At 46.1% G+C, this 14,141-nt stretch overlaps 1 protein-coding gene across 1 annotated transcript in view; it reads right to left on the minus strand.

The window, feature by feature from the left end:
- DNER (delta/notch like EGF repeat containing) overlaps positions 1 to 14,141 on the minus strand; it is a 299,213-nt gene that overhangs the window by 163,817 nt on the left and 121,255 nt on the right. Inside the window, exons 2-4 of the mRNA XM_021682968.1 lie at positions 4,964 to 5,263; positions 2,433 to 2,527; positions 175 to 341 (exon numbers count right to left, since the gene is read on the minus strand). Coding sequence (XP_021538643.1) covers positions 175 to 341; positions 2,433 to 2,527; positions 4,964 to 5,263 — 562 coding nt within the window. The remainder of the gene's footprint in view (positions 1 to 174; positions 342 to 2,432; positions 2,528 to 4,963; positions 5,264 to 14,141) is intronic.

Here is a 14,141-nt window from a genome sequence, read left to right on the forward strand (position 1 = left end):
TGAATTTTAGAAATCAATTTTGATCATAAGTAAAACCTCACCTAAAATGGAGTAAACAGTGTTGATGTCTAGAATTCCGATTATCTGAGCAAAACGCCCTCCCCGCCTTCTCTAAACACCAAATCAAGGTTGGGCGGAAGCAGATGTGTTGTCGGGTAGACTTCTATAACTCACCGATGAAGTGGTTGTGCCCTAAGGCGAGCATCTCCTCCAAGAGGACCAGGCCCCCGGGGGCCTGGAGGAGAGTCACACTCCGTCCATCGATGAGGGAGCACTGTTGGAATCCTGTGGCCGTGACCTTCCACAGCAAAATCAGCGAGGCGGTGGCATCTTGCCGAATTCTGAAAACAGGAATGGAGTGAACCAGAAGTCCCTTTCAGAAAAAGTCATCTTAGGACTAGTCCGTCAAATTTATAAATAAAAATAAAATGACATGTGCATCCACCAAGGTCTCGGGAAATTGTTACAAAGGTCTGTCTCCCACTTGCTTAAAAATAGACCACGAGATCATGAATAGATGATTCACCTTTGCATAACAATTGTAATCAATAATAAAAGGGCATCTTGAGTTCTTTTAGAGACAAATCCTTCTGCATCCACACAGGATGGAGCCCTGCTTGAATTTACTATAAATGTGTCAAGCATCCCCAAACAGCCCCTGAGTTGTGCTGCCCACATGAGCGACAGTGTGTCACGACCCATGCTTCGGGCTTCTCTTGGCCTTTTTCTTGTTTCCAGGGTAAAATCAAAGAATGGGATGCTAGAAAGCAAATCAGCCTTGGCCTCAGTCCCCCTTTCAAGCTCAAACTCAGAGCTATGGTCCCTCCCCAAGAACGTTCTGTCCCAGCTCCCAGCCTTTGTCCACTCGTGCGCCTGGTTCACATGCCATTCTGCAACGCTTAGCCCGCAGGTCGCCTCTTCTCTGAGACCCTCCCTGACCGTCTTCCCAGCACCCAGCAGCCACCCCTCCCCTCGTCCGTGCTCCTGGAGAAGCAGGTCTCCACCTGTGGGAGAAGATCAGCATACTCGGCGTGCAGAGCTCCTGGCTTGCAGCAGGGTGTTCAATCGGGGTTTGCTAAAAGGTTGAATTCATGAATAAATGAAAGTCTCAGGGGCTAGCAACCCCAACAAGTGAATTCAGGGCACCCAGAGGTTATTCGGCACTTCCATCCCACTCAGCCTGGGTCAGCCTGCTATTTTGCCCAGTCCTGCAGCCGAGGAGGGTCTTGGAGAACTTCCAAGTTTGTTGAGAGGGGGGAAAAAAACAAAAAGCATCTAAAGGGATAAAAGATCAGAACTATTTGGGAAGGCCTATGAAAGTCAGATCATATGAGTCAGACGAGAAAGCGCTAGGAGAAGGTTTCATAAATGTAAAGGAAACTACGGTCCTTATTTCCCTAAAGCTGGCTCTTACTTCCATCTGTATTCTGAGCAGTGAAACACTAGGACCGGGGTCCCCCTGCTGGTAGAAGTGGAAGCTGCCTAAGAGGCCACACCTTTCTCCCCACGGGGCTTTCTTCCCTGGGCAGAGGTCACTCTCCATCTTGACTCGCCCCCCAGCAGAGTGAGTTCAAGGCTCCGGGGGAGGGGATGCATTTCAGCTCCATTGTGCAGAAGGAAAGGTGGGCAAAAATGCTTCTGTATAAATGGAAGAGGTCTATAGTGCCCACTGCCCCCTTCATGGGGAGCTGATACAGAGCACTAGCTCACCAGGGTCACATGTCCCTCTAAAGCCCCTGAAGACTGGCCAGCAAATTCCCATTCGGTTGCATGGGGATGGGGTGTGGGTGGCTAATAGCAACACAGAAAGGCTGAGCAGTGGGAGTTGTCAGACAGGACTGGGTCACTCCGGGGCTGGCTCCACCCCCAACTCCCCACCCTCACCCCCCCACACACACTCCTGCCTGACACACAGCAGGTACTCAGCCCTTGCCTCTTCCCCATCCCCACCCGTGACAGTGGGCAGTACGTCATTTGAAAGAGCTTAAGTTGAAAACAAAGCCAAACAAAACACTCTCTCCTCAGACGCTTGTTTTTAAAAACAAAATTGTAATGTTTGCATTTTAAATTATGCCCATGAATTTAACCAATGGCCCACTAAAATCATAAGAGGCCAAAGAATTTTGGAAGCAAAAGTCATTTGGGAAGTGAAGGGTCTGGCTCTGGATCTTAACCAAGGCCTCAGGGTTTCTGATCTCACACCTTACTCATCCCATCCAATTCCACAATTCATCATCCCCAGTCCAACTGGGTCCCCACTGCAATATTCTCCCCTGAAACAGGTCCTTCTGGGTTTTGAGTGATTTAGGCCACGTCTACACATGGAACTCCATTCATGATTCCCACTAGACTGACCAGTTACATGGATGGACAGAACCCCACTTAGGGCCACAGTATCGAGCTTAACGGTTTCTAGCTGCGGGTTTTCTTACTTGACTGAGGTGTTCTGTGGCACTTCAAAGGATACCAGGCGGCCACCAGCAGAGCTGTTAGAACTCGCATTCCCACAGGCAATATCTGGGACGACCTGGGGAAAAAAAGGGGGGAGAAACAAATTATTGGGGTTGATCGTAATGCAAGATAATATTACAAAGCAAAATCCCATGAGCAGGCTTCGGATGACACTGCAGTGAAGACAGAGAGGGGATAAGTGAAACCTTACAAACTCAAAAGAAAACAAAAGCTCTGCCATTTGATTTTCTGAAATGCCAAAGCTTTCCTGAGAGCCGTCTACCAATTCCTGGATCGCTATCACTGGTGAATAGGGTCCTCTCTTCTGGTTAGCGAGCAGTCCCTGGCCCCTGCTCTAGGCTCAGTCTGGGGTCACGGGGGACTAAATGCTTCCAGAACAAGAAGGTAGACTTTGAGGACCGGCTTACACACAGCAGGCATAAACTAGGAAAGCAAGCCTTAGAACGAGCAATCGGCAAGAAGCACCCAGTCTGAGTGACCTTGCTCTGTGCAGAGGTGGGTCTTGGGAGCACAGGCTAAGGCCAAGGAGCTGGGAAGCTGCCTATTTTTTCCCCCGTGGACTACCCTTTCATTTTTTAAGTGACACGTTCCCAAAAGTAACATGCTGATGCATACAAAAAAGAGGCTCAAGAAGGGGGGAGTAATTGCATTCTTCCAGAAAACACGCTGTGAACACTGGAGCTGTGTCCAAGTGAGGTGGTTCAGACCAATTTATTCATTTATTCCTCATGCTGTGAGCATGGTCTTCCCCCAGGGGAGTCAAAACAAAGGGGTATTAAATGTATCCCTCATCAGTGAATTAACTGAGAACAATACAGAAATTCTCGGCCCTTCCACCCACACCCAACACTTAGAACTTCCGGTCCAGGAGGCCTGAGGGTCAAGTGCCATGGAGAAGGCCCGCCATGGATATTCAAAGATGCAAGTCCCACCTGTTCAATTTGTGTTAACTGACAACTGTTACATCAATCTGAGTCCCTTAAGACTCCAAAGAGCTTCATGTTTCTGAAGCCTCATTACTCCATAAAAGGGGAAACCCAAATATATTCCCATCTTCCCCTGGCAACTTTTTTTTTTTAAGATTTTATTTATTTATTTGACAGAGAGATAGAGAGAACAAGTAGGCAGAGAGGCAGGCAGAGGGAGAGGGAGAAGCAGGCTCCCCGCCGAGCAGGGAGCCCGATGCAGGGCTTGATCCCGGGGACCCTGGGATCATGACCTAAGCCGAAAGCAGCTGCTTAACCAACTGAGCCACCCAGGTGCCCCCCCCCACCCCGGCAACTTTTTAACCTCCTTCTTGAACAGCCTGAGAAATTATAGCATGCCAGGAAGATAAGGCATTTCTTTCTACATTTACCAACAGTAGGATAGCATGTCTTTAAATAAATAGATTGCAATGGCTGGTTGGGGAGAAACTGTCTTTAAGCGACACTTCCTTGACAAATGTAGAATCAAATCTAGTTCACATTCAAGAAGTGAGTCACTCCGCAAGGAGGGTTCAAATCAAAACTTCAGAGCATTTATTAAAAGTCTGAAATCAGAACACATTCACAGTTTTTTAGGTAGGCTGAAAACACTGTCCTGCAGTCTGAATATGGCCTTCATAAATTGTGTGGCGATGAAAAAAAAAAAAAATGGGTCAACTGGTTAGAACAACCCAAGAAAGTAAAAGAAGAAATGCTGCCTTGTCTCTTTTATAACAATAAGGGAAACTTCTAGACATATTCCTTGACTCTAAAACTGCTACACAAGATCTATGTGTTTTGTCATTTAAGCTACAAAACCAGTAATAATATACGATCACAGGTTGCCATATAAAATACAAGATATGGAATGGAATTACACTCTATCGATGTCACCTCAAAGTCATGATTTGGATTTGTTCCCTGACTCTCCTAGCTAGCAAATTTATGTTGTATGGCAACTTTCAAGGGTCTGCTGAAAATTCCTCGACATGAGACTTTCGATGAGTTTGAAAATACAAGCCAAACCCAGACTGGACGAGATTCAATAAACAGCATTTGTTCCTGCCAAAATAGATAAAATTTGGAAATTTCATTCTCAAATGCAGTCTCAAAATATTTTAAAAATCACTGATAGCATCTCTTTTAAAAATCATATTGGCGGCAAGGCACCAAATGATGAACAAGAAGTTAAGCATAATATTAAGGAAACTTCGGTCAACAGTGGAGGGTCTGCCTGCAATCCAACACTGTCTCACAGAAATGTGGATATCGTTCCAGAAAAGAACTTCATTCGTTTTCTTTCCTTGCTTACTCTCTTTATGCCCACAAAACAGTCATAACTGAAAAGTCTCCTTCGTGTAACCAGAAGAGATCTCCTACACACAAGTGCCCATGGGAAGAAGGGTAGACACCTGGTTTTGTCAAGGGGGCAACTGAAAGGTCTTCCGTTTTTATTGCCAATATTAGAACCACTGGAATTATTTTAACCGCACTGGCTCCTTACGCAGGCAATCAAACGTTCTCACCTCCACTTGATCCCATTTCATTTCTACAACTTTCTGCCCTGTTTTGGGCTGCCAGGTGGGCAGGGTCACGGTGGCCTGAGAGCGGGGCAGGATGATGTCGGGCTCCTGGGTGGCGGGGACAGGCTGCAGCTGCCTGGGGGCCATGGACTCGGTCCAGCCGGAGGCGGGGAGGCTGGGCAGTGCCTGTTCACAGTTGGGACCTTCATAGCCTTCGTGGCAAACGCAGAGGTAGCCCCCCCTGCTGCTGCTGCTGCAGTTGCCATGGTGACAGGGCGTGCTGGCGCAAGGATCCGCCACGAGCTGAAACGAGACCATAAATGGGTCAATTAGTCCCTCGTAAGAAGAGCGGTGCCATCGCCGGGCAATTAGCTCCGTGTCTCAGAGCTGCGGCTACAGGAAACGCTGCTCCTGCCGTATTCGGGGCCTGAACTACTTGTGCGGTCGTGGGGGAGCCTTCCAAGGTCATCCCAACGTTAACCCTTCCGCAGATACCAAGCGACCAGCAAGAACGCACCTAGGGAACAGCTTCCCCAAACCCAAGCCCCTAAATAATGTTGATTTCAGCAACACATTACTGAGAGGAATTTTCGAGGGCAAAAACATTTAAAACTGAGGCTCATTAGGAAGATACCAACTTTGATATTTTTTTTAGCGGCCAGTCATGACAAAGGATACTAAGGATCTCAACTGGAATCTCCTTTTCCACCGTCTGGACCCTCGTAAGGTTTCCTTATGAGAAAGGACTGCCCAACTAACTTATCTCCCCTAAAGATGTGCTTACCTGTGTCTCCCAATTTCTACCTGATGAACAACCCTTTTTAAGGGGATGTTATTGAATTAAAAGCTTCCAAAATGACTGCCCCGTGTGACAATTTTAGCCAGAGAGAGCATGGTGAAGACGTACATGAAGCAGAATTTTATGAAAGTTTGTACCTATTTTGGAGGGCGATCACAGAGAAATGTCACCCTGCTGGATATGGAAGATAAAAATTCTCTCACAGGTCTTTAAATTGTGACAATGTTTCTAAGTAAAGTGTCTATCCCTGAGTCTTTTGCTGACCTGTGAATCACCATTTGTTATGACTTGGAGACATGCTAGAAAACAAGGAAATGATCAGCTGCTTCTCTTGAGACAGCTCAAAGGGTTCGGACATGTTCTCAGTGCTTTATTCAATTATCATTTGCTTCTGTGAACAGAAAATTAGACCTCTATCTGATGTACCCCATGCTTCTCAGGGCTGATCATAAAATAGAATTCAGTAAAGAATAGACTACAGAGAAATGAGACCCTCAATTTCTCTTGTTGAAATGAATTCACACATAAACACACGTGGAGAGAATTCTGCATGGTGAAACAACTTCTCGTCCTGCTAATTATCCTTGTCAGACAATTTCCAACAAACCCCTTAAGGAATATTGAGGGATTTGGGGTTGAATAAAATAAAGCTCCAAAAATACCACAATGTCCTCTGCTATCACTTGGCAATTCCTTCACAGAATCTCAGTTAAAAGGAGATGGACTAGTATCTGAGGAAAATATTCAAACTGTAAATTATTTCAAATATTTACAATCATTATCAACTTAAAGTAAAACCCAGACTCCTTCCATGTCAGACAAAGCTCTTCCTGATCTGGCCCCTTCCTACCCCTGATGTCCTCTCTTCCCTCCTCCCTAACACTCTCCCCTCCTCACCTCCTTTCTGTTCCTAGACTTTGCCGAGATCATTCCCACCTCAGGGTCTTTGCACCTGTTGGGCCCTCTGCCCGAATGGGCTTTTCTCACAAGCTTTGTATGGCTCTCCACTTCATTTCACAAAGTTCTCTGCTCAACTGCCACCTCCTCAGAAAAGCCTTCCCTCCCTACAAAATCTAAAATAATCCTTTTTTTTTCTCCCATAAACTTGTGAGCTCTGTGAGTGCAGGGACTTTATCTGCCATGTTCATGGCACTATTCCTAGCATGTAAAGGAACACGGAAAACATGGCAGGGCTTTTTATTTAAGTGTTGACAAAATAAAGAGATCAACTGATATTTGGAAGGCAAAGCATGATGAGAGACAGATGTGAACTGCTTTCTTGTAGCTACAATATTGTTATCTTGTTTCTGATTTATTTTTTGGAAGTCTTCATGGAATGGGTCTCACCTCAAGAATTATTTGACAGGAAGGAGAATTTATTTATTTATTTTTTTTAATTAGCTAGGATAAAGGGGACATATAGCCAGGTTTCTGAGATCAACTTTTTAAAATGACATCTGAGGTTGACCTAGATGTCACAAATTAAGACATTGAACACAGCCCTGAAAACAGAGAAATACATTTAAATTATTTAAATACACTGAAGAGATGATTACAAAAATTAACTCGGGAAATCCAAACCTCCATTGTGAAGCTGAGAGTGAAGTGTCCCTAAGGCGAAGACCAGCTATCTGATGGCCAGAGAGGCCCTGAGGCTCTTTTTTTTTTTTTTTAAGATTTTATTTATTTATTTGAGAGAGAGAGAATGAGAGACAGAGAGCACGAGAGGGAAGAGGATCAGAGGGAGAAGCAGACTCCCCGCCGAGCAGGGAGCCCCATGTGGGACTCGATCCCGGGACTCTAGGATCATGACCTGAGCTGAAGGCAGTCGCTTAACCAACTGAGCCACCCAGGCCACGACTGGCCCTCAGAGAGGCACCTCCTCCGTGAAAAGAATGCAAAGCACAGCTCCCACCTGCACAGTAAAGGCCACCGGGTGTGGTAATACCCACCCCTCCCTCTAAGGTGGCCATGGAGAGTTTTCAAAGAACATCGCCGTATAGTATCTCATCTGTGCTCACAACTTTGAAATAGAGAAGGACTTTTCTGAACCCATATGACCGTTCAGAAACAGGACAGCGGTGTGGAGTGACCCATCCCAGCCACTACAAAAGAATGATGCCTGAGCTGTCACATCTTCTGACTCCCAGCCAAGAGTTCTGGCCACAACACAGCACTACAACTTTGATAGTAAGTTATTATTCTACCACAGACACAATCCCTGTGGAGAAGGCCAGAGGTCAGTGTTCTATTTCTGTAAGCCACAGAAAATAAGTAAGGATTAAATGTAGGCCAATGAAGACCATCACTTCAAGAGGCTTCTTTGCAATCCAAGTATAATGATAATACTCAACACATATTGATTGAGGTCTTATTTGACATGAACTCTATCAGATCTGGGGAAAAAATGCTAAAAGGAAAAACAAACAGAGGCAGTGTCTGTCCCTATAGAGTTTATACCCAGCAACCTAGTATGAGCACTAAGAACAACTGCAAAACTAGTACTACCTGCCGTTCACTGGGTACTTCCTGTGTGCCTACCACGACATTCGGCATATTACATCTCCCGGCACTCTCCTACCTCAAAGCCTTTGCACCAGCTCTGCCCTCTTCCAGGAACACACATAGCTGCTCCCAAACCTCCTTTGAGTCTGCTCAAATGTCATCTTCTGATGAGGACTTCCCTGGCCACACAATTTAACTGTGCAAGTCTCCACCCCTTGGTACTGTTGATTCCACTTTCTCTGCTTTATTTTTCTCCAAAACATCTATTATGTGCTAATATATTGTAGGGACAAAAGTGACCTATTTATTATATTGATTTTGTATTTTCCCCACTAGCTTGTAAACCCTGTGAGTTCAGATTGCTTTCCCCTGTTTTGTTTACTTGAAGGTCCCCACTCCACCCTAGGAACAGTACCGGGCACACAGGGGCTGTCGAATGAACAATGATCCAATGACTGACTGAGTGAATGAATGATGTTATACGCAAGTAGCTGCCAGAGCCCATGAGTGTCCTGAAACATGAAATGGAATTAGGATTCTCCAAGGCCCCGTCCCAGGTCTTGAGAATGAAAATCAAGGAATGCCTCATGAATCTGTCCTAGAGTGTTTTAGAGCAATTCAATAACTTTAAATCAGCTTTAAAAAGGGGGAAAGTCTCCGTTGACCCGAGAGGTAAGGCAGAGCCAGCACAACTTCCTGCCTTCGTCTTGTTAAGGGAGGGCAGAAAGAGTAAGGGCTCAGTGGGGGTCACAGATGGCCCCCAACACCATGGCACCAGTCCTCAGAGACCGTCCACCAGGTGAGCCGCTGTGAAGCCCGTCACCCCAGGTACCAGTGGATAGAACCGGGTACAAAGGGCAGGTCCCCACAGCAATGCCCAATTCACCATGCTCCATTCCACCAGGTAGAGAATAAAGAGCTGGAAGGAAAATATGATGAGAATTAATGATCTCGTTTAAGAGCTGCTGTCTTCATCCATGAGCAGGATGCATGAGCAGCATCGGGATGAAGTAAAGACTGATTCACAGGCTGCCAGGAGAGATGCTTCTAGTAAAGATGACAAAAGCTAAAAATGAAGCTGTCCATTGTACGGATTTCTGCAGGGATTCACAAGAATGACTGATGTGATGGAGAACATGTGCGTACATGCACACTGGGACACAGACCGGCGCTCAATGCACTACACGGTCATCGATCCCTTCTTTAAAGTAATCAGTTCATATGAATGCTACTTGCTTGGGTCGTCTATTAGCTGCTTCCCCAACAATGACAACTACCTGCCATTGTATTCTCGAATACTTCAGGCTAGTTTCACTGAAAAAAAGAAAACCGGTCTGTTTTGATTGCATAATAGCAAATCTAAGATAAAATGCAATAATCATCAACCTGTTGTGGAGGTTACTAACTACCACGCTGGAATCCCATTAAGTTTGAACTACAAGCAGGAAACAACCAAACTGTCAAAAGATCATAATGAATAGACTTGACTTTGGGGGTACTCAAAATTTAACAGGTGATGTTTTTTCTTGGCTATAATTTCTAGTCTCCAGTGATGGGGTGGGGATGATTAAGTCTTTGTAATACCAGCTCTAAGGGAGAATAAAGAAAAAGCCCACGGATTAATGTTGTTCTGCTTACCACCCACCAGCAAGCTCATTGATGAAATGCTGCTTGTTATTGCATCATTAATCACCTATTTAAGCCAAATTTTTTCACATTATACAACTAATCTGAAACTATTCTTTTCATATTTTATTTTAGACTTTTCACCTGTTTCAGATCATTTATACTGCAAGCAAGAGCTTTCATGGGGATGCGCGCAGGGCATGATGGGAGGCCAGACTGGAGCGAGGGGCCTGCCAACCCCACGACTTGGGATGCGAAAGCCCTCTCATGCCACACGTTAGCCATGACCTGTTTTCCTTCCTTAAACTGCTGCCCCCGTTTTCAGCAACTCTATTGCCCCCCGCAGTATACAAACAGAAGGATGGAAGGTCAATTTTAAAACAGGCATAAAAAAGGCCCATTTGGGGGGCGCCTGGGTGGCTCAGTCGGTTAAGCGTCTGACTTCAGCTCAGGGCATGATCTCAGGGTCCCAGGGATCGAGCCCCGCATCGGGCTCTCTGCTCAGCGGGGAGTCTTCTTCTCCCTCCACCTCTGCCCCCGGCTTGTGCTCTCTCACTCTCTCTCTTTCTCTCAAATAAATCTTAAAAAAAAAAAAAAGGGGGCCCATTTTTAGGGTCATTAGATAAGGAAGTCAAAGCTAGCAGGATTGCCTCAACATGGAGCCTCTGAACACCTTCATCCGCATCGCCTGGGTGACGCCCGAGATAATGCCTGTGGAACCAGCTGCCCAAGGGATCCTTTCACACTAGTTTAGAGAATGTGAGCTTCATTCTTACTCAGTAAGGCTGATTGGTGATTCATGTGACATTTATTGAGCACCAGGTGGGGTACCTGGAATTTAAGGGCCAGACAAGGTACCTGGAGGAGGGGTCAGGAAGGTGAATAAAGCCCAGTCCTGCACCTCAAAGAGCTTGCGGTCCAACAGAAGGTTGGACAGATTACCTGGGACTCCCCCGAGCCATCTATTTGGAATCAGTACCCTGCTTATATGCACGTCCACTATTAGAATTCTGTGTTGGGGTGCCTGGGTGGCTCAGTTGGTTGAGCGACTGCCTTCGGCCCAGGTCATGATCCTGGAGTCTCTGAATCGAGTCCCGCATCGGGCTCCCTGCTCGGTGGGGAGTCTGCTTCTCCCTCTGACCCTAACCCCTCTTGTGCTCTCTCTCTCTCTCAAATAAATAAAATAAAATCTTTAAAAAAAAAAAAAAAAAAGAATCCTGTGTTGGATGAGCTAAAGTCCCTAATGACGTGGCAGCTCTCAGAAGAACAAAGGCAGCGGCAAGGAGTTTTCTGATGAAAAATGGATCAGCTGAGCAACGAGTCCCGGCGTCAGTCTGCACAGGTGGCTGAGAGGCTCTGGCCAAGTCACTCGCCTGCTCTGGACACACATTCCTCACGCGTTAAGTGAGGGCTTAGGGTAGAACATCTCAAGGCCTCCTCCAGCTCTGGGACTGTAGATTCTATTGACAGCCACTCAGTTTTCATTGACCCTGTTTGCAGAGGGTCCAGACAAATACAGGACAACCCCGAAGCCACGTCCGTCCTCCATGTATGCCCACTGCTCAGTGGGCAGAGCCGTCCCGAGAATGAGAAGGGTGTCTGAGGTACCCGAGCCCAACAGAGGCCAGAAGGAGGATCTGCACACATTGATGGAGCACACGACATGACCCAGGCCACACAGCTCACTGAGGGGACATGCTGAACTCATGGCACTTACAGGGGAGAGAGGAGTAAGATGCAGGCAGGAAGAGAAATACAGCCGGGCATCTGTGTGTGGCATTAAGAAATATGTAGAATAGGGGCACCTGGGTGGCTCAGTCGGTTAGGCATCTGACTCTTGAGTTTGGCTCAGGTCATGATCTCAGGGTCGTGAGATCGAGCCCCATGTCAGGCTCTGTACTGCCTGTGGAGTCTGCTTAAGAGTCTCTCTTTCCCTCAGCCTCTGCCCCTATCCACCACTCATGCTCTCTCTCTAAAAATTAAAAAATTAAAAAAAAAAAAAGAAAGAAGTAGAATGGGCCATTGCTTTAGTAATTTTTCTTGGCAGAAAAATCAATTAAGGAACTTTTTATACAGATTCTGATGCAAATATTCATATCATAGGAAGAAGGGGTGCCTTAGTAGTCAAGGAACAAAAAGCAAAGCCTTAAAGCAGTATTTCTCAACCTCAGCACTCTTGACTCTTCGGGCTGGATCATCCTTTGTTGGAGGGGATGCCCCGCACACTGTAGGAGGTTTAGCAGCATCTCCCATTTCTACTTAGCAGATGCCGGAACCCCTCCTGCCCACAGTGACAGTTGTGACCATCAAAAATGTCTCCAGATGTTGCCAATGTTGCCCGGAACAAAATCACTCCCAGTTCAGGACCATGGCCCTCAAGGAACAGATGGATGCATTTCACTCCATCAAAATGTTTGAAAAATCCATATGATTTTATAAATCAAGTCAAAAGGTAACAACGTGATGGGGGAAAATATGTACAACGTATAACAAAGGACTAAATCCCTTATTATATCAATTCCTACATGTCAACAAGACACCTCAATAGAAAGGGCAAAGAAATAAGCAACACACAGAGAGATGTGTATGAAATCGTGCCATTTTTTATAATATTTTTATTTTTTTAATAAGATTTCATTTATCCATTTGAGAGAGAGAAAGAGAGAGAGCACAAGCAGGGGGAGGGGCAGAGGGAGAGGGAGAAGCAGGCTCCCCAAGGAGCAGGGAGCCCGATGCGGGGCTCGATCCGAGGACCCTGAGATCATGACCTGAGCTGAAGGCAGACGCTTAACAACTGAGCCACCCAGGTGCCCCTTTAAACACAAAGCACAATGTCATGTGCTTACTTGTATGTGTCTAAGTGCACACACAAATTTTTAAAAGTGGAATGGACCATCATAGTAATCTGAGTAGCAGAATCGGCTAAAGAGCTCTTTAAACCCCAGATTCCCCCACCCCAGGCTGCTAATCAGACACTCTGAGGGCAAGGCCCGGAAACCTCTATGTCTCACCATTCCCCAGATGATTCCGACATACCTGGTCCAAAACCCAAGACATAGAATTTGTTGGTGTAAACCAGGGGTTGCCATACGACAAGCGCAGGGCAAACCCAGTCTGGTTTCGGAAATAAAGTTCTGTTGGAATACGACCACAGCCATCGGTTTACATGTCACTACTCTTGCATTACATCAGCAGTGGAGTGACCGCCAAGGAGACTCCGGGCCCATAAAACCTATGCGGTATTTATGATGTGGCCCTTTAGTTTGCCAATCAACCCCTCATCTACATGATACTGACTCTGGAGTTCACAAAAGGGAAAAACAGGTAGGTGGGCTCATCTAGGAAGACTTCTAAGGAGAAAAGCTTGACCAGAGCATTATACAACCGATAGCGATTCATCTATTTTTCTCCCCACCCAACTCTCTTACTGGGTTGGCACGCCCCAAGTGATTGATTACGGAAAGACCTCTTGGCAATATAGCTTCAGGCGAGAAGGGACCGACACTCTTTCAATCATAACTCTGTGCAAGAATTGGGCAGAAGAAATCTTGGCAATCTGAAAGGAATACTTATCTAGATAACCCACCACCAAGCAAGACCACAGTACAGGGCCACACGCCCAGCTCTCCTTCACTGGAAGGAACATAGGAATTCTCTCCTTTCCCTCCCGGCCACCCATTGAACCACATGAAGATCAATGATGGGAAGCCCACTGCAGAAGCCAGACACAGAAATAGGCAGAGTGCTGGAGGAAGGTGGGTGGGAAAGAGCCACACAGACCAGGGGTCTTGAAATAGCAGGAGAGTGTCTACATCGGCCGGCCCACTGGGGAGACGGGGACCACGAGAAAGACGATTCCAGAATTTGGAGTTTAGGGTTTCTGGCAAAATGCTAATGAGCAGTTGCACTGAGATATGGTAGAGAAAGCCTGTGGTTTTACGTCCACTTGTGGGTGATCATGGACAAAGCAAGGAAGTTTCCTGGGACTCAGTTTCCTCAACCATGAAAGGAAGGGAGGGGACTGAAGAGCCCTAATGTCCTTTTAGGTCTTAATACGAGTTTTCTCTGTCCAAAATAGCAATTGCTACTGGTTAGAAATGTCATCTTCATGCTGAAAGACAAATGAACACTGCTGCAATCCAACTGTCACAGTATTTTTGCCTTAAAAAGGAATTTTTCCCACTTGGTTCAATAAAGATCTCAATTATATTCCAACACCAACTGCTTACCCACTAGGAGTAAAGATGTGGA

This window comes from Neomonachus schauinslandi, chromosome 3 (assembly GCF_002201575.2).
Source record: "Neomonachus schauinslandi chromosome 3, ASM220157v2, whole genome shotgun sequence".
In the NCBI taxonomy this organism is placed as follows: Eukaryota; Metazoa; Chordata; class Mammalia; order Carnivora; family Phocidae; genus Neomonachus; species Neomonachus schauinslandi.